This window comes from Salmo salar, chromosome 20 (assembly GCF_965601325.2).
Source record: "Salmo salar chromosome 20, fSalSal1, whole genome shotgun sequence".
NCBI lineage: Eukaryota > Metazoa > Chordata > Actinopteri > Salmoniformes > Salmonidae > Salmo > Salmo salar.
In genome coordinates, this window is record NC_138310.1 from 9,305,578 (window position 1) to 9,327,500 (window position 21,923).

At 44.5% G+C, this 21,923-nt stretch overlaps 1 protein-coding gene across 4 annotated transcripts in view; it reads right to left on the minus strand.

Moving 5' to 3' along the window:
* The window catches only part of LOC106580145 (multiple C2 and transmembrane domain-containing protein 1-like), a 225,241-nt gene that overhangs the window by 29,032 nt on the left and 174,286 nt on the right, over positions 1–21,923 (minus strand). For all 4 annotated transcript variants that reach the window (XM_014160872.3, XM_045704317.2, XM_014160868.3 and 1 more), the window contains 2 exons: positions 16,351–16,467; positions 2,713–2,769 (listed from right to left, as the gene is read on the minus strand). In XM_014160872.3, coding sequence (XP_014016347.2) covers positions 2,713–2,769; positions 16,351–16,467 — 174 coding nt within the window. The remainder of the gene's footprint in view (positions 1–2,712; positions 2,770–16,350; positions 16,468–21,923) is intronic.

The window sequence follows — 21,923 nt, forward strand, 5'->3', positions numbered from 1 at the left end:
TGCATGCACATGTGTGTCCAGTCATTGCCATGAATTTACTGGCTGTGGAAGGGTTCGCAGGAAACACATCTTGAACATCTTTAAGCCCTGCCATTTGCACACACACACTGCCATTAACCTGGACTATCTCAACAGGTACTATAACGCTCTATGAAACTGTCTTCTGCATTGATATCATGTTCTCATCCCACATGGACAGTTCACAGGCAGGCATGCAGCACGCTCACACAAGCGCAATCACACACATATACGCACACGCACACACACACACCACCAGAGAGAGAAGAGGAGGAGGAGGAAGAGGAGGGAGAAGCAGCACAGAGTTAAGCTCCATTCTTCTTTTCCCCTTCAGGTGCCCGCTTGGGTTTAACAACTGAGCCGTCCCCATCAATTAGCCTGGACTTTGGACTTTCATTGAGAGTAAGTGACTAATATCAGCGTTGGCTAAGAAGAAAGACACTTTTCACGATTGCCCAACAATCTGTTAAGTGGATACACATGTGGCGGCCTCGGCAAAGCCTGCAAGGGGTCCTCTCCCCAATAAAAAACAGGTGCTCCACTTTTTTGCCATGTAATACCCCATTTAGCCCCCGGAGCAAAGGTTATCCAGCTAATAGCTGCCTTGTGGTGCACAGGGAAGAGCAGCACACACGGCCAGCGCTCAAACATCTGGAACGGATTGCACATACTTGCAACATATGCTTCAGGTTCAATTAAAATGAGGCCTTGGCACATTTATTAATCTTTTTTTCTACCTTTGTGCCGTGAAAAAGGCCTCCTCTGACCTGACCTTAATATTATACAATTTTAGCAAAGAGGAGAGGTAATGAGAGCGTCAGGTCATTTCAATACCTGAGAGTGAGAATGGAAATGACAAATTTGTTCAGCCTCAAAACTCCATTTGTTGTGCACTTAAGCAGGGAATAAGGGGGGAAAAAGAGGGTGTAAGAATGAAAGAGAACAGGGGGCAGGAATGGAGGGAGGGAGGGAAAGAGTGAGGGAGAGGGCTAGGGTGGTTTGAGGAGAGAGATATTGGTGAAATAAAGAAGAAAAACACCCCCCTTTCAACTTCCCTACAGCTCAAATGGAATGCTAACAGTTGAGGGGAGCGATAGATCAAAATGTATGAAGCCAGAGTTGGTCAATTGTAGCCTTTGTGGTCGCCTTGCTATCCGGCGCCCCAGCCCTGTGAGCAGAAAGAGCAGGGCCCTCTTATGTGGAATAATCAGCTCAGGACTCAATCTGACAGACGCCGCGAGCTGCAGCTCCCTCATTTCAATATGAAAGTTGAAATGTATTTTTTTTCTATAATCTGCATCTTTTCAAACGCCTGTTTTTTTTCTGAGGGAAGGGAGGAAATGCAGAAAAAGAAAAGTAGAGAGATAGAGAGGTGAAAAAAGGTTCAAGGTTGCTTAACGCATATCTTCAATCGCCGCCCCGTACGTCCTAGCCTTGGAACCTTGCAGCCGTGGAACTTTTCCCTCAGAGTCGCTGGAGGAGGGGGGGAATGAAAATGCCGAGACGCATGTGGACTGACTGCACATAATATCAGCTTTTCTAACCCTGTGATCTCACACAGGCACTTGTGGCACTTTGGATATTTCAAAGTGCTGGAAAGAGGTCAGCCTAAAATAACTCCACTCTAAATGAAGAGAGTCTTCAGGCTATTTCATTTCAGATAACAAATTGCTTAGTCAAAGGCTCATACAAGTCGAATAAAAAGGACAGACTGAAGAGATTTTGTCGAAAGTAGTGCCCAGAGATGCTAAATCAGATGATATTCTAATTGGTCTTGGTGTTGGGCAAATATCACTAGTGAAAAAAAACGAACAATAACCACGAAACAACATCAGTCCCAAGTGTGCAGACAAACCACACCATGTCACGTACTGCCATTTACATCATAGGAAGAACCAGGAAAAACTCTATAGCACACAAATATCCTCCTGAAACAAAACAGAACCTGGGGAACGATTACTTCAGATTTGGTTTAGGACTATTCAATAGGATTCTACTCTGTTGTCTTTTAGTGCTATGAAAACCCTGCGGTCGGCTGCTAGTATCAAATGTCAGGTTCCGTAACGTTGAAGCCTAACACTGCGTCTCTCCCTGACTAGGACTAGAAGGGATCAGGAAGCTACAGGCTAGTATGGCTACAAGCTGCCACTGTGTAAACGAGCGAGCTAACCCACTAAAGCAGCCACCTGTTGTTACCTGATAGCTGCTGAGCACATATTCTGTTTTATTACTAAGTCAATGAGAAGATAAGGCTCCTAAATAGTTCCTGAAGCTCCTTAAGTCGGTGCTTTATGTGTCATCCCATCTCGGAGGCGCAACGGGCAACACTGCACATCAGCATTCCAAATACAGTAGATAGCTACATAAAGAAGAGAAGAGGACGTTTTAAAAGAGCGAAGCAGAGCAAATCACTAATACTGACAACCATGATGCTATGCATGAGGAGGTTACAACAGGCAGAGAATGTGTCTGGACCCATTACAGGAAGACAACGATCAATGTTCAAAGTTTGGATGTGTGTGTGTGCGTGCGTGTATGCGTGCACATTTGAACGTGTGCATCTACATTTTGGAGTGTATTGAAATGGAGTGTACACATTGCATCTATGTGTTTGCATTTCCTGTGTGTGGAACGCTGGCACCCCAGAGACTTCCTGTCCCTTGACAGCATACAGAGAGAGAGAGAGATAATTACCTTGTCATCTTTGTCATAGTCCTCATCCTCGTCCTCCAGCAAGTCCTCCATCGCTTGCTGCATGGCGGTTGCCACAGGAACAAGAGAAGAAGAGAGAGATTAAAAATACATAAGTGGGGCAGACAGGTATTCTCATTACCACAAATTGCACTATGTACAGTATACTGTACACACGGCTGATGTTAACACAAGTCAATACAGGGCTGATCGTAGTCCTTTAGTCTTCCAGGCCAATCTGAGCCCACCTCTGACCTCTACCCATTCCCCTACCTCTCCTATGACAACAGAGGGTAGAGAAGAGGAGAGTAGAGGATGGCCTCCAGCAGAGGAAGCCCAGTGACAGAGAAGTGTATCTATCTGATGGAACAACAGCCATTTCAGCAGGCTCCACCCACTAACCCCCCCACCCCACACACACACACAAGGGAGAACAGATAAAGAAAGAGAGAGAGACTGGCAGAGAGAGAGAGAGAGAAAGTAAAAATGAAAATATAAATATTTCTATGTATGTATGTATGTGGGGATGCTGAAGAAAATAGGTTAAGGAGTTGTGGAAAAGTTATTGTTTTGACCTTTCAAATAAAAGGCATAAAGACATCATTATTAACCATACATAAGTTAAGTGTCTTCTTCAACTGCTCAAATGTCCTTTTAAATCACCTAGGAGGCCTACATAAGCACATAAACTAGGTTTTGAATCAACCTCTTGCCATTAGCTATAGGCAAGGAGGAAAGTGGAAAAAAAACAGGCGTTCAAAGTTGAATTACACAACAATGAAGGATGGAGCAGTCAACAGAAAACAGGTTGACTCAGATAAGTGATTGAACTTAGTGTCCCCTGGGAAAGAGGAGATCTGTAGATAATCGGACGGACAGACGAACGGACAAACAGATGGATGGACAGACGGATGGAGAAACAGACAGAGTCAGTGGTATCACGGGTGTATACTTGCTGCCTGCCTGCCTGCCTCAGGAGCAGTGGTAGGACAGCACAGATCGTTATTCCTCCTCTCTTGCCTCCTCCCCGTCAATCACACATCAAAGCTACAGGGTCAGACGCAGCGGCATTACCATAAACAAACAGGCGCATCATAAACCCGTAAGCTGCCAAGGGGCTGCATTTATCTCCTCCCATTATCCCATACCCCCTACCCTACCCCCGCCCGCAAACAAGTTGGAGAAATCCAAAAATCATTACTTCCCAGAACAATAGCTTTTGTCCCTTTGTTTTATTGGAATAATAAAAAGTGCGGCTGACATAAGCTCCTTATGTAAATACAGCTTCCCGCAGAAACAAAGAGAGGTTCAACCCAGTTGTGCTGAGTGTGGAGAGAGTAAATAGAAGTCATGACGTTGTGTGTGGGTATGTATCTATCTACAGCTTAGTATGGCTGTCTAACTTGTTCTACTCCTGCCTGTTCACTGGAATCCATTGGTGACCACAGCAATCAAATGTTACCGAGCTAATGAGCAAGTGTCCCGCATCTAAAACTCTGTGTACAATAAAGACCTGGGCACCGTTTTAGAATCAACAATCACAAAGGAAGCGCTCAAAATGGATCATGGGTTTCTCCAAACACAGCCTTTTTACTACAGGATACAGCACAGTAACATACTGTCGGCCCCCATGTTATCTAAAACAGAGAGAATATCAGCTGAAGATAGGCATTACCGACAGAGACAAGGATACCGTCACCCCCCCCCCCCCCCCCCCCCCCCCCCCACGTTCTCTTCTCCCCTCTTGCCTGGGGTAAAGAGAACAGCCTTGTTCACCGCTACGCGAGTGCGTAGTAATATAAATAAATAAAAGGAAAGACATGTCATCTCATCTGCCCTGAAGATTGCCACAACTAAACGCTGCGTCTCCGGAAGACATCAATTACCAGCGCGGTGCTGATGAATTCAACAATTTCCCCTGTTCTGTTATGATGAACACTGTTTGGGTATATTGTACCATTCAGCTGTTTATCCCCTTATCGCATCGTTTGAATTACTATCATTACAAACCGATGCTTCAAAGACTCAATGTCGACAGGATCGTGTAACGTTCACACAGCCCACGACGCGCTTCAATCCAACACTTTACCAGAGGGGAAATTAACATATTCAAAGCATTCAAATCTTCTGAACGGTACAGGTTATACGCACAGATTACAGAGCGTACATGAATATATACAAAGATCCTGCACATGTGAAATATGTAAAATACACAGCTAGGTGAAATGCAGTGGAGGCTCCTCGGAGGAGGAAGGGGAGGACCATCCTCCTCAGTGAATTTAATAAAAATAAAAATAGTGAAACATTTAAAAAGTTATTATTTTTAGATAAAACTATACAAAATATATTCACGTCACTAAATAATTGATTAAAATACACTATTTTGCAATGGTCTACAGTAGCCTCAACAGCACTCTGTAGGGTAGCACTATTGTGTTGCCGGAGGACAGCTAGACTCTCTCCTCCTCTGGGTACATTGACTTCAATACAAAACCTAGGAGGCTCATGGTACTCACTCCCTTCCATAGACTTACACAGTACTTATGACAACTTCCTGAGGACATCCAACCTATCAGAGCTGAGCATGTTGTCCACCTAATCAAAGGATCAGAGAATGAATCTAGTACTGAAAGCATACGTACAGCTAGCTAGCACTGCAGTGCACAAAATGTGGTGAGTAGTAGACTCATAGAGAAAGACAAAAGTTGAACAATTTTGAACACATTAATTTATTGAAAAATGAAGGAGCAAGAGAGAGCGAGAGAGTGACACACAGAGAGAGAGAGAGAGAGAGAGAGAGAGAGAGAGAGATAGAGAGAGAGCTAGCTATATTTTTCCTATATTTTTTTCCCTCTCAATTTCACAGACTTAGCTAGCAAATTCAGCTAGCTAGTTTAGCCTACTCAACCACCCGGCTCAAACAGAGGGATGCTATGTTAGCTAGCTGGCTATGACTATCCAACACTGGAACTCTTCCAAGTCAAGGTATGCTTTTGGTTTTACTAATTTATAGCCTCCTGAGTCCACCATTGTAACTGCTAAACTGCTTTCTGACTGTACACTGTACTGCATTAGCCAATATGGTGACAATGATGTACGCTGTGTGTAGCGGTTATGATATGAAGGTTTGGCTTGGAAAGTTTTTTTTCCGCCTGGTCCCAGTCCACAAGTGAAGGGAAAAGGTGAGAAGAGGACAACGCGTAGATGTGAAAAGGAATACAACGAGCTGTTTGTATGTGGCTATGAAAATAACTGTGTATTCATTCCTCTGATTCTGTTGAAAAAATGTCTTAAACAAAAGCATACAGAAAGAAACGGGGATAAACATGCCTGAATTTGTCCAATAGAAACTCTTGTTTGCAACTGTTGGGCTAATGTTTACATCCTAGTTCAGCTGGATGCAGGCAAGAGTGTACATTGGTATTGAATGGTATTGAATGTGGTATTGAATGTGCCACTGACCTGTGTGCACCTACGTTGCAAACTTTCGTTTATAGGCTATGGTTGTAGCAACCTCATGATGGGTATAGGGAACATTTTAGTATCATGTAGTAACCTAAACCTATTGTTGCTACATTGAACTGGGTGAACGGAATATGAATGACAGTCATCCAATATGCTGTAATAAAAATAAGACAATGCTCATGAAAAAATAATTGTCCTCCCTCATCTTAAACGGCACCGACCGCCACTGGTGAAACGTATAAATAAAGTATAGACCATTTAGTATGGAGCAGTGCTCGTGAACACATGTCCTGGAGGGCAAGTGTCCTGCAGTGTTTATGTGAGTCTGGCTTGTTTAAAACCAGCCTATAGGGTCAGTGCCATGGCAAGCCATTTCCTCTTGTTTGGTCATTAAGCCCCAGTAGGCCGGAGATCCTAACATCTGTGTGCCCTAAAGGAGCAGGGAACAGGGAGCAGACAGAGATATTGATGTACAGTAGGCAAGTACAGGACACTTGAAGTAGGCCTGCCGGCTGTGGGAGGAGAGAGAATAGGAAAACTACAGTGGATGTGTGAATTCTGGAATACCACTCAGGCCTTGGATGGGTCGATGAACCTGAACACACACATACACAAGCACACACACGTGCACGCACACAAGGATAAACACACACATACACACCAGACAAGATAGACATCACCATTCGACCCCCTGAGCTACCGCTGGCATCCTCTTCATCCCAGCTCGGTGACGTCCGCCCTGCCAAGCGAACGCCCCCCCCCCCCCATCCCCCAACCCCACCACCCTCCTACCACCACTATCTCTGCTGTCTTCCTCCTAACCTTCCGAATGACAGCCGCTAGGGGAATTGACGCCAAGGCAGACATCCCGCCGAACATGAAGATATACTCTCCTTTTTTTCTCTCTCTTCTCTTCCCCCTCTCCTTCTCCTCCTCATCTTCCTCTTTGATACGTGAGAGGGTTTTAACCTCTCCAGCTGCCGGGGCCTGCTCCAGTCCCCTCCAGGCCCTGCTTGGTATGCTGTCTGTGTGTGGTGTGTGTGTGTGTGTGTGTGTGTGTGTGTGTGTGTGTGTGTGTGTGTGTGTGTGTGTGTGTGTGTGTGTGTGTGTGTGTGTGTGTGTGTGTGTGTGTGTGGTGTGTGTGTGTGCGTGCTTTGGCTCTAGAGGAGAGGGGCGAGGAGAGGGGAGGGCTGGAAGAAGGCTGATAAGGACTGTGGGCAGGCAGAGCTTGTCTGACCCATACGGGCCCTTCACAAGCTGTCAGAGCCCTGGCCCTCACAGGGGGGGCCTTCCGTCTGCGCTGACCCAGACCTGGCTCACCCAGCAGGGGGCAGAGAGGGGTGAGGCTGGCTGGGGCGCTCTGGGACTGGGGTTGACGGGGCCTGCCTGTTTTCATGATCACACAGACCAGTCAAAGTGCCAATCATAATCATCACTACATTCCAGAGAGATACACATAGTGTTATCTTATTGATGAACACATTTGACACATGTCAGCATTGAGTCAGTCGGACCAACGCAAAGAAAACCAACCTCTGAGTTTTGCTCAAACAGAACCAAACTGGGATAGACCTTAGTTTGTATCAGAAACAGGGCTGGTGTGTGTGTGGTAGAGAGAGGCATGTGCCTGGCTGGGGAAAGTAGGAGTCACAGGGTAGAGGAAGCTCTGGGCTAGTGTCTGAACACCCACACACTGTCGACACCCACACACTGTCGACGCACACACAGACACGCACACACACACACACACACACACACACACACACACACACACACACACACACACACACACACACAGCCAGAACAGTCAGAGAGAGCAGCAACAGAACAACAACAAGGACTGCGGCAGAACACGGAGAGCTGACATTGTTAGCAGCGACGGGTACAGAGGTTCACAGGGATAAAGAGGGGGAGGCTGGGAGACTGGCGCGGCGTTCTCGCCCCACTCCCAACCCCGTCTGCCTGCCTGCCAGCGAAGAGGAGCAGGGGCGGCACGGGGGAAATCAGCGGGGCACAAACGCTTCCAGTTAAAAGTGACATGACCTTTTGATTTTGTCACCTGTCACCGACTGCCATGTCTTCCGCTGCACTGAGGAGCGCCTGCCAGGCACCGCAGCCTCCCTCTCTCTCTCCTTTTGTCTATCTCTCTGTTTTTGGGGCAGGGCCACTGCGGAGGTGTTCCTTTGGTTTGAGTGAAGGCACACTGGGCCAGGCTCTCTCTCTTTCTCCTCCTGCTCCTCCTTATCAGAATATAGTTCATTCTCCTCTCTTTCTGTCAACTCAAATCCTCATGGGGACACATGACATCCCATTGACTTCTTCCAAGGCTTGTTGCTCATTTAAATTGATTATATCCCAACCTATCCTTTCATGGTACAAGCTAACAGAAATGGATTGCTGTCTAATTCTAACTAACAAGACACTGATGGTCAAATGGATATACTGTGCATTCGCTATCGACTTAATGTGAGAAGAAAGACAACAATTAGTAAATTCAAGTAGAAGGGGCGAGAGAGAGAGAGAGAGAGAGAGAGAGAGAGAGAGAGAGAGAGAGAGAGAGAGAGAGAGAGAGAGAGAGAGAGAGAGAGAGAGAGAAGCTGCAGGCTCTATCCTGGCAAACACCAATAAAGGCAGAGAGAGTAGAAATTGGTGGAGAAAAGGCCCAGGGTCGTATGGGAGGCCTAGTCTTTTGAAACAATATGAGAGCGAGAGAGCGATAAATTAGACCCAACCAAATGATGAGAAAACAAAAAGAGAACTATTTCACACTGGGTATTGTGCTACTGTGTATTCTCTGTTTAGGGCCAAATAGCATTCTAGTTTGGTCAGTTTTTTAGTTGATTCTTTCCAATCACTATGACAGAACCAAAATTAAGATAATCCTTGAATATGTACACTCGGGAAAAAATGGTCTATCTAGAACCTAAAAGGGTCCTTCAGATGTCCCCATACGAGAACCCTTTGAAGAACACTTTTTGGCTCCAGGTAGATCCCTTTTGAGTTCCACGTAGAACCCTTTCCACAGAGTGTTCTACACGGAACCCAAAAGAGTGCTACCTGGAACCAAAAAGGGTTCTCCCTGGAACCGAAAAGGGTTCTCCTATGGGGACAGCCAAATAACCCTTTTGGAACCCTTTTTCTCAGAGTGTACAGACTCAGTGAGCATAGCCGTGCTATTGAGAGAGGCCGCCATATGCGGGTACCAGTTCCTGACACTTCTCCCTATTGCCAATGATTTTCCGGAACTCAAATATTATTTTCAGATTTCCCAAAACTTGTACGAAAAGCTTGGTGAGGAGAAGCCTTCTGTAAAAAAAATTAAACATCCAGCCGGCTTCCACCCATCGACTGCCCGCAAAATGAGCTGGAAACTGAGCTGCACTTCCTCACTTCCTGCCAAAGGTATAACCATATGAGAGACACATATTTCCCACAGATCACACAGACCCGCAAAGAACTTGAAAACAAATCAAGCATTGATAAACTCCCAGATCTGTTAGCCGAAATACCGCAATTTGCAATCACAGCAGCAAGATTTGTGACCCACTGCCAAGAAAACAGGGCGACCAGTGGAGCACAAACAACATTGTAAATTCAACCCAGATTTATCTGTTTACTTGTCTTCCCCTACTAATCGCACTACAACTATTTGCAAGAAGTTAAAAACCCTGTACATAGCTGATACTATACATTTGAAGCATATTCATCCTTTTGAAACCTTTACAATGTTTACTGTATATTTTTGTTGTTGATGTTTTAAGTTTCTTCTCACTTTTCTTTATTGTTTATTTCACTTGCTTTGGCAATGTAAACATTTGTTTCCCATGCCAATAAAGCACAATTCAATTGAATTGAGAGAAAGAGAGAGATGGAGGGGGAGAAAATACACCTTAAATCTTGGCTGCCAAGTTATCAGCGACTATGTTATGTAGGTATTGTGATTTACAGGCGGTAGAAACCGAGACACACTTCCTGTGTTCCTTACGACAACATAAGGGAAACATACTAGCCAGATTTTTTGAAATAACTTTAGACAGATCCCTGATGTACATAAACTCCCTATTCTACTTAGGGAAGACCAGCAGCCAGCAAAGCAGGCAGCTAAATGTGTCAACCTGTACCACAACCAGAGAGAGATGGGATCGACTTTACAGTTGTCAGTGTTTTTGCTTTGTTTCAATGTATTTTGTTCTCTTTTTGTTTTGTTTCCTTGTGGATTTTTTTCAAATTCATTTCATTTCTGTACATGCTCATGTACGCACTCTAAATATACATTTCATCAAAAAACGTTATACACCCATACACTTATCCACGCACTCCCATATGCAAAAGCACCCATACAAAACCAGGGTGTGTGTGTGCTTGCGTATATGTGCACACACGCGCGCATGCACAAACACACACACACACACTACCGACTCCTGCATGCATGTGTAACCGATGTGAAATGTCTCGCTAATTAGCGCTAATAGCGTTTCAATCAGGTGACGTCACTCGATCTGAGACCTCAAGTAGTTGTTCCCCTTGCTCTGCAAGGGCCGCGGCTTTTGTGGCGCGATGGGTAACGATGCTTCGTGGGGTGTCGGTGGTTGATGTGTGCAGAGGGTCCCTGATTCAAGCCCAGGTTGGGGCGAGGAGAGGGATGGAAGCTAAACTGTTACACATGCTCACCTACACTCCATAGACGTTCCCATTGTACCTCATTGTACCTATTCAATGTTGTTACACACATACACTGCATGATCTCATTGTACCAATATATATATTCTTATTTTTTTTGTTTACTTATCAAAGCAAAAACGTTTTTAGATTATCACATTATTACTATTTTTATTCATTTATTCAATATGTTGTAATATTTATGTGTATATATACAGAGTTTTTTTTTATTTCTCTTATCACCATTACTATTATAAATGTTTACTCTTATTGTTGATTTCATTATGTCACTTCACTTTAGCAACAGTGGCCTTGTCATTCATGCTAATAAAGCCTTTCTGAATCTGAAATCTGAGAGGGGAGGAAGAGAGAAGCACAGCGAGAGACAGCGAGAGAGAGAGAGACTTTTGTAAGTGTAATGTTTACAGTAAATGTTTTATTATTTATTATCTACTTCACTTGCTTTGGCAATGTAAACATGTTTCTCATGCCAATAAAGCCCTTAAATTGAATTGAATTGAGAGAGAAAGAAAGAGCCTATCTGAATCTGAAATCTGAGGGGAGAAAGAGCGAAGGACAGTGAGAAACAGAGAGAGAGAGAAAGAGAGAGAGAGAGAGAGAGAGAGAGAGAGAGAGAAAGACAGCGAGAGAGAGAGAGAGAGAGAGAGAGAGAGAGAGAGAGAGAGAGAGAGAGAGAGAAAGACAGCGAGAGAGAGAGAGAGAGAGAGAGAGAGAGAGAGAGAGAGAGAGAAATACAGCGAGAGAGAGCGAGAGAGAGAGAGAGAGAGAGAGAGAGAGAGAGAGAAAGACAGAGAGAGAGAGAGAGAGAGAGAGAGAGAGAGAAAGACAGCGAGAGAGAGCGAAAGAGAGAGAAAGACAGCGAGAGAGAGCGAGAGAGAGAGAGAGAGGAGAGAGAGAGAGAGAGAGAGAGAGAGAGAGAGAGAGAGAGAGAGAGAGAGAGAGAGAGAGAGACATCACCGGCGTATTTCTGCACCATGACAGCATGTGCTATAATTAACACCTCCACAACATCTGGTAAAGAGTTTTCCGGGCCAGTGGCTCAGCAGTGCCGGTCGGTCTTCCAGGGACGGCCCTACAGGCCTCCAGCTTTTCCATTCCAGCTGAGCTGTACCCCGCTTGACTGAGCCCAGCCACCCGGCAACCCAACCCGGCAACAACTCAGAGACGGAACCTAACAAACGGTTCCAGGTTTCAAAACAAACGGGGTGGTGGTGGAAAATGGGTGACTAGGAGAGGTGATAGGTGCTGATGGAGGTGGTGGTATTGTTGGCGCTGTCATCCTATCTTTGTCTCCAGACACTAGTCTACCCAGAGGGTGCAGTACCACCTCCAAACAGTAGGGGTCTATACTGAAACGCAGAGTATGCCAGTATGCAAGATGAACAGCTCTTTTATGCTATGGCACTGGTCAGTCTGTCTGCACCTGTAATGATGTCTTAACACGTAACACTTAAAAACACCCTGTCTCCACCACTCTGACCAGCAGCAGCACCATATTCTCTCCCTCTGTCCTGTCATGGCTCACATAGCCCAGCAGTGTCTGGCATGTTAATAACATCTTTTATCCATAACAAGGCACACACCACCTTAGAGATGGTGACACACGGGTCATCTGATGGTGCCACAGCTGACAGGCAAGATAACAGGGGTTAGAGGTCCGAGGTCAGAAAAAGGCAAGGTAAGAGCTGAGGTCAGTCACACTGTTGCTGCACCAGGTCTTTAATAGCTGGTCCAAGGTCATCGTTTCTGTTCAGCACGTCTACTGGTCAAGGTAAGGCCTGCATGAGAAGAACCAGTGTGATATATGTTGTATAGGAAGAGAGTAATAGAAACGAAGAGAGTTGCACACTCCATATATAATATATATATATATATATATATATATATATATATATAAAACCTCCCAGTAATTTATTGGGTGTAAATAAAACACCAACGTTTCGGCATCACCGTGCCTTATTCAGTTTAGTGTCATGAATGCTTGAACCAGGCTGTGTAGAGTAACCAGAGCACCAGTGACCCCGAGGTGAAAATGACAGGGTGTAGAAATACAGTGTGTCCGTTTACCCATTATGGACAGGGCTGTAGTTATGGTATAGAATACGAGAGGGATACTCACATTGAACCCATCACATGGAACTCCTTTTATTTCATTAGGGAGTTTGTAATCAACTGAGTTCCCCCCCCATCTGTCTCTTTTTAGTCAAAGTGAGTTGAGTTCAAGAGAGATTCCTCCAACATTACCCTCATCCCAGGTTTTTGGAAAACCACAGCCTTCCGGATGCTGACCCTTGGTGAAGAACAATGGTTTAATTTGACATGTTCTTTAAAGCAATTAGTGGCCGGGTTGTTCTTTTCTTTTCCAGGCGAGTGAACGAGGAGGCCACAACTTTCTTTCTCTCTCTAAACCACTTCCCCCCTGACACCAGTGACAAAATGGGAAACACTGCTTTAAAACAAACAGGGACATGCCTTTGGGGATACATCAGTGTCTCTCTCTCTGTGTGTGTGTGTGTGTGTGTGTGTGTGTGTGTGTGTGTGTGTGTGTGTGTGTGTGTGTGTGTGTGTGTGTGTGTGTGTGTGTGTGTGTGTGTGTGTGTGTGTGTGTGTGTGTGTATGTGTGTGTTTGCATGTGTGTGTGTGCACGTGAAAGAGAGAGAGCTTGACGCGCGTGTGTGTGTGTGTGTGTGTGTGTGTGTGTGTGTGTGTGTGTGTGTGTGTGTGTGTGTGTGTGTGTATGTGTGTGTGTGTGTGTGTGTGTGTGTGTGTGTGTGTGTAACATGGGGAACAATCCTTTTCATATCATATACACAATCACATCCCTTACAAAACTGTCTTTCTCCTAGTGCTATAGTGCTGTCTGAACGGTTGCGACTGCTGTGTGTGTGACTCTGCAGCAGAGGGCTCATATTACTGCAAGGTGAAATTACTGCCTGCCTGCCTGTCTGTCTGTGTGTCTGTCTGCCAATGTGAAGATGGCAGCCGAGCCCAGGTGGGAGAAGCAGGATGATACACTCCTAGAGAATGGCCCTTATAACATGTCACAGCTCCTCAACCATCCTGCACAGCAGTGCTCAGACACTGACAAAGAGAGGAAAGGAGAGATGGAGGCATAGAAGGAGTGGGCTGCCTCATCACAATCACTTTCACCTATCCTCAGGCACTGATATCACACGCCGAAGAGAGTGGTGATTTTCTACAGAGGACATCTTTTGTGCCAGCTATACGGCATGTTCCTTCAGCCCAATGATCTCGGATGTAAGTGAAAGGTGCTAATCTAAAACAATTACCCCCATTTTCCTGTCCATGCATTCCCCATATAGAATGTACACAGTGAGAGAGATTCCGTCCCAGGAGTTGATAATGAACTAACTTCCCATGTTTTAGGGACTGTGTGTGAGTGGAGTGCAGTGCTGTGGCTCATCATGGGAATGGGGCTCAGTCAGCGGCTTTAGTTAATGGGAAGCATACCCGTGTGTTTGTTTACTGTGGCAGGGAGCGGAACCCCCCCCCCCCCGATACCTCATCTGTTGTGGTTACAATTGTAAAACTGTAGAACAATGGAGGCAGAGAAAAGAGTAGGGGGGAGTAATAACATAATGGCAGCTCTTTCTGAACCCTCCTCTCTCATTGGAAGCACAGGTCACTAATAGTGAACCACACCAACCTGGTTCTGCAGGCACGCAGGCACGCATGCACAGACAGCCAGACAGTCAGACAGACAGACAACCCCAGCTGACCTGGTTTTGGCAAGGGCTCAGATCTCACAGTTGTCATAAGGCTGGGAGATGTTCCTTAACATGCGATCTGACCAGGGAAAACTCTGAGCCCAGGGTCGTTCCTGGTCAGGTCACTTAGTCAGTTACAATTCCTGGTCTTGTACTCATCAACCATAATACTGTTCAGAACAAGAGAAGTGTAAATTGACGTTGATGTGTGATGAATAATATACGGTCTTCACAAGAAGAGGGACGTTATTTTTCTATCAAATAAATACCACTCATTACAGTGTTAACTGGTTTTAATGTAGAAGCCAATTCTGGGAGTCCTCGAGACAGTGGGGGGGGGGGGGGGCTCTTCTGCATAGAGAGTTATTTGTATGTGAAGTGAATAGGTATGCAATCTTTATTGCTTTAATTCAATTAAAACGTGCCTGGGAAAATAACATCATTATTCATAGATCATATGGAGGTAAATAAATAACGAAATCCAATTTTTTGGTGTCTAGAGATTTTTGTCAAGCAATGTCGCCATCTACAGGGAAAGACTGTCTATACAGAGCATTGAAACAGGAGTGAGGCACTAAGGCACAAAAGCGACAAAGCTGCATGTGTGCACTGCTATGAGTGTACGTGGGTTTTACACTCAGTTTAACTTCCGTTGTAAAATACATGTATTTCTTGCTATTAATTGTGACCCAGCTACAATAATGTCTGCACTGGCTAAGCACATCTATGCCTGAAGCCTGCTCATCCCTGTCCATCTGCCATGAGTGTTGGTGTGAAAAACATCAAATAACGTCCAAGTAATTTCTAACATTCAGGTAATACTAAAACTAGTACATTCACAGCTACATTCATCACATCCTGTTTCAAAAAGGACAATTAGTTATTCAAATTCGTTTCACCTGTCGTTTTCATTGGTTTAACAGCTATCCGTTCCATACCCTGAACAATCTGCTGAACTGCGACCTCGTGAAAAATGAAGTCATATACGTTAAGAGAGGACAACATGTGGTCTCTTTATTGTGCATTCTGGAAGGTAGTCTGGAAATGCACTTATTAAAATGAATCATTGTTCACGCTCGCACCACAATTCCGGTCCAGTTTCTGCGTCACACGACTCTCCAACTACACCTCGGCAATGATTAAAACATGGCCACTTCTCCGTGACATTGCTTTGACACTGTTTAATTGGAATAGGAGATAAAAAAATAAAATACAATTAGATACATATAATACCAGGTAAGTGGCGTAGCGTTGCTCAAGGTGACAAGCTATTATTTCTTCCTATGCAGAGGAAGAATTTGAGAGCGATTCTCGAAAGTTCAAGGCAATTGGCATTTCTCATTTATAAGCATAATGGAAAGAATTTTCCCTCAGTGTCTGTTTCTTGTTTGCATTAACTTTGCGATTCTTTTCATTCCTATATCTAGAGAGAAGATGCCAACACAATGTGTCCACTCCCTAGTCCACTTCTGTTACCTTTATGTTTACTGGAGTTTGTAAAGTTTTTATTTAATTACATTTTTTTACAAATATATATTTACAATAATGGTGTCTTAGCACATACACATTATATATTTTTTCACTACATACATTTTTTGTATGTGTTTTCTACAGTAAATATGACAGTATATTTAGGATAAAATCCATATTGAAATGAGATAAAAGAGATGATTGACAGAAATGTGTGTGAGATGTAAGCGCCATATGACCTAGAACGAGACAATTAAACGGGCAGGACGGCGTAGGGATACATAACAGAAACACTCACCACGTCTTGCCTGGTGTCCTTCCCCGAAGCGACAAGGATATAGTTCCAGGCCAGCGGCAGCAGCAGAGCCAGAGGAATCATGTAGAGTTCAAAGTTCCACACCACGAGAACAAAGAGCTGCAGAGAGCAAAAGAGTGAGAGAGTGAGAGAGAAAGAGAGAGAGAGAGAGAGAGAGAGAGAAAGAGAAATAGAGAAACACTTGGGACTTAATGTAGCAGAGACCTGCATTGACCTCAAACTGCAAACACACATTCGCATATCGCACATACGCATAAACATAACACACAGACCCATACATTTGATAATATACGTATGATAATCAAATAGAAGAAAGCCTTAAATGGACGGCTGTTGTGACAAAACAGGACCCCTGAACCCAGAGCTGGGACAGGGCCTACGAGGCCAACAGGGCCACCCTCCACCTTCATCGGAGGATGAGGAGGATAAGTATCGACCGTCACAACACTCCCTCTCCACGCCAATCATCCGTCATCCACAGGCCTGAGGTCACTCTCTGTTTCAAGCACAACTAGTCAACATGACCTTAACCCTCCGACCCTCAACCCAGCACCTGACCTGCCACACCATGAGCCCCTAACCCTGTCACCCCAACCCCACCCACCCCGTGATGCCCATAACCCTGTCACCCCCAGCTCCAAATACCCCTATTCCACCTCCATAGTCATCTGTCCTGTGCCTCTCTATCCCCCATCTCTCATCCTAACAAATAAAAAGCATAATTCCAGAACTGAGTGCCCCAAAACCTGTATTCTGTTTAGGACAGAGTCTTTTGCAACCCGAACATAAATTATCATGATCCTGTGAAAATGAAATGCTTGAGGAGACATAATTCACAAACACAAAATGACTCATGTCAAATTGTTTTAGCGTGTGTTGACTGATATTTATTTTTTTATTTTTTGTGAAAGAATAGATAAAAACTGTTCAATTATTTCTCATCATTTCACAAAACATTAAAAACATCCTCCGACATATCTATTTTTTGTTGGAAATGATCAATGGAGAAAATACATAATAGCAATGTAAAACAAAAATACAATCCAGGTGAAAATATTTGATACATATTCATATATTTTCCGACAATGCACATTAATCAAACTCAAGGACGCAAAATGTTCATTCATTATTTCAAGTCAATAGAAAATGACTTGAAATTGTGATGGGAGGACTACGCTTTGAAATGAATTGCATCTGTTGCAAATGCATTCACAATAGATTGCTACTGCCTTAATGGTAAACTTTCAGTGACAATGAAAAGTAGGTTTGAAACAGGAAACAGCCGATACATCGGGCCGTCTCACCTTGTACAGTCAATTATGATATATACATGACAACGCTATACGTTCGGCTGAATGAAATAATACAATGCATTTCAATCAATGTATATCTCATAATCAGCGGGAAAGTGCTGGAGTTTACTAACGCTCTTTCAGTTCCTTGCAGCCTCTCGTGGAGCAGCTGATGTGTAGGTGGATACGTGGGGTACGTGTGAGTCCTCACCTTCTCTCTCCTTCCGTATTTACAGGCTAAAGGAATAAAAGCTTCAACATCTTCCCTCCTGTTGACCTACAAGGACATTTGCACGTCTGTGTCCTCGCCCGGCCTCCCTCTACGAAGCCCTGCCCTAACACATCTCTAGTACAGGGGTTGGGCACTAGTGCATTGGGTCAGGTTGTACTGTGCTGGACTCCCTCTCCATCTCCGCGGATCATTGGCCTATCCCTTATGGCCTCGGAACCCAACGCAAACATGCGCGCAGACACACACACACACACACACAAACACACACACACATCTAAAATTCATGTGTAACTTACCACCACTAAGCTATAACAAAATTACAAAAGCCACATAAAGCTCCCTCTTAAACAACTAAAAAGTTGACAAGACCCCCCCCCCCCCCCCCCCCCCCACACACACAACCACAAATCATGCACTCATACACATTTAACCAGTTGAGATGTTTGTGTACACAAACAAAACAAAGACATAAATAAAACATTACAAATGAATTGGCCAGGACATTAGCATATTGCTCAGAGCCAAATATCTCCTTCTTAAGGGCCCGTCCACAGTGCAGTACTACCATGGTGGCCAGCCTATTTCCATCTCTTTCTCTTTCTTTAATAAAGGTCTGTTTAGGGAATTGGAGGAACACTCTTCAATAATTCAGGAGTGCTTAGCAACCTCCAGTACCTGTCCTCCTACTTCCATATCCATCGGCGAGCTGCCACAATACTGGCTGGGTGTGGGCTCAGCATTATCTAGTGTTCTTTCTCTAGCACTCCCACTCCAGTCTAATGTCAGAACACAAACGGAACCGCTCTCCCTAATCTACTGTTACTGTACTGCACAGTTCCACCGCAGTGACCATGCAGAAGAAATAAAGATTCACAGGGTCTTTTAACACTGAAGCAGCGAAACCATATCATCCTGAACACTGTGTTTTTGAGCAAAATAGGAAAAAGCTATTTCTCCAAACAAATGCAATTCAGTTCTCTTATGCCTATTAATGTTCTATACCTAAATATAACTTCACACGTAGAGTGTATAAATACATCTAAACCAACCTAGTTGTTCCCTGTCTATTATACATTAGCGTTCTCATACGAAGGCATGATATATTGAAGTGTTTATGGGAGGACTGCACCTCCCTCCTCCTCTGCAGTGTCTGGCTGGTGTGTGGTGTGTCTGTCCGTCTCGTTTCCCTGCGCCTGGGGTTATTTAACCTGTCGCCCACCTCATCCCTCCCCATTTGGTTATTCTAGCTCTGGGCTAGGCTGTGACTGACAGCTGGAAGAACCCGACACCCCGACCCATCAGAGGCCAAGCCTGCCCCGTCTCACAGCCCCTCGGCTGGGGAGAGGAGCCCGCAGCGCCGGGACCTTTCCCCAGGACCAGGAGACCACATCCCCCACATTGCTACCCCACCGAGAGGCTTTCTGCCTGGGGAGGAGGGAGAGAGTGTCAGCCGTGGAGGTCTCTGACTGGAGAAAGAGGAAAAAACATTGAGATAAAAAGGTAGAGAGGGGGAGGGAAAAAGCTGAATCTTGAGACATGTGGCTATATACAGTATGTGCTTTGCTTTGTGTGTGTGTGTGTGTGTGTGCGTGTGTGTGCGTGTGCGTGTGTGTGTGCACCCAGTAATTTTCAGAGCTCCCCACACACAGCTCACAGGCTGGTTTTACGGAGCGGCAGTGCTAGACTTGGAGACACGGCTTTGCTCCATCCCTGCATCAACTTCTGTTACATTATCCTCCTGATTCTGAGAACTCATCGAAACTCTTGTGGTGCGAGACTGTATTTGTGTGTGCGCGTGGGTGCACATGCGTGCGTACACATGCATGTTTGCATTACACAAACTCCCTCTAATTTAGTCCTGGGAGTATTAGATAGAAGGAGAATACAATGCAAATGATCATTTCCTATTTGTCGCACACTGAAACAAGAGCGATTCACTGTTCTTCTTCTGGCAAACGGCCTCAAAATGTTATTAACTTATTAGGATTTATGCTAACAGAGGATGTTGTGTAGATTAAAATAAAATAAACACATTTTCATATGCCAAAGAATGTCAAAATGGAAACAGAATAAGAAGCATTAAAAGTGAACATAGACGTATTCAACTCACACAACTGTGCTGAGCTCAGGCCACTTAATAGACGTGCAGTTTGTTTCCAAATCACAGCAAACCAGCCAGTAAAATCTTTACTGAATACAAAATACAGAAAGAAAAATATACTTTAGTGAAATAATTTGAAAAATACTTCTAGGTTCCTCCGTTGAATTTTTTCATATACGAGAATATAGATATTCTAATGATCTAAAATGGAAAATAGTACACGTGCATTAATTTATACCAGGCAAACGTTTTATGGCATATTATGTGACATGAAAACAACAACAACAACAAAAAACATTTGGTTATTTCTACAAACTAATAAACAGCAAAAACAACAGATAATCATGTTAAACTCGAAATGATTATTTTGTTAACATGTAGTAGATATACAATCATTTAACTTCCAATTAGAATGAATAATATCCCTAACTTTATGAAGCATTCCCTTATCAAAAGCAAACACAGCACAGACTTAGGAACACAATCCGATCTGGAACAGATGAGTGTTTCATTCATCTACTAAACTTTGATGAAGGTAGAGGATTTGGGGCTTTATGGTTTTGGCATTATGTGGTTTACTAAACACTACTCTGGTGCTCGGCTTTACGGCTTGGATAGGAAGTGCTTTGGCGTACATTGAGCGTGTACTAGTCTTACTCCTCTCTCCAGAAGTCGACTGGAGTTTTGAATTTCAGAGTTAAGTTCACTTTATCTTTATTACATGGACATCCATCCAGATACTAGCCGGCCGCTGCCAGACAGCAAATAGAACAAGTCATGTTTTGACTGGAAGCCTGTCTTACTTCGCTGGACAGGACAGTCCCATTCTGTGGTGCTAGATTGCCCCCTGCTGGTGAGACAATTAACTAGAGCTGTTTCGCGTTTGATAAGGAGCAGTTGGACATGACATCTAAAACATTGAACCAGATATGACCAGGTACTACACACAATATGTAATAGAAAATTAAACACAGACACCTAAAGACACCCACAAATGGTCCTGTCCTGTAACGGTGTCCATGAATGAGAATAAAATAGAGATAGTTATCTTCAGATGTGCTTCTGTCTTTGACAATCACACCCCAGACTCCACAGTGTCCTCTAGCTCAACCTGCCATTGTATTTCACTTTCCCTCATTTTTCCAATCAGAGAGGTAGTAAAAATGTTATAGTTTATCCATTCCAAGCTGTCCATTGCTCTGTGGCAAAAACCAAATCCTGCAGTTAAAAGTTAGCAAGCTTTCTCAAGTGGAGTCAAAGGAGCTGGAGAGGTGTGTGTTTGTGTGTGTCGTGTGTGTGTGCCTCTCTCTCTGTGTGTGTGTGTGTGTGTGTGTGTGTGTGTGTGTGTGTGTGTGTGTGTGTGTGTGTGTGTGTGTGTGTGTGTGTGTGTGTGTGTGTGTGTGTGTGTGTGTGTGTGTGCCAGTGCCATAGGTTTTTCAATTTTTTTTATTTCAGCAGGGTGAATTTTTATCTCAACGCAAACCAGGTGATAGGTGCTCCAGTTTCTAGCAGAAGTAACTTCCTTGTCTGGGCTCTCCCACAGATAAGAGTCCTACTTCGCCCCGAATAAAAGGCCCTGGTATCATTTCTCCTGTCTTCCAAACAACCCCCGTCTCCTGCCCTTCTCACCCTTCCTGGGCCTCACAAAGCCTGCTTTATTTGCTCCCAATTCAAGGCTCAATTGCAGATAAAGTTACGGCAAATTTGTTTGGAGGAAGAGTTGCTGAGGCCTGCGGTCCCTGGAGCAATAACAGCCTTGTCTTTCAGGGGCCCCCGGGGAGAGTTGGCATGACTCACCAAACAGAACCCAACACCACCGAGCCTCACAATGGCCCCAGCTCACATGCAGGGAGGGAAGGAAGGGGGGATGAGAGTGGTGGAGAGAGAGAGAGAGATGGAGGGGATGGGGGGGTTCAGCTTGCAGATGTTC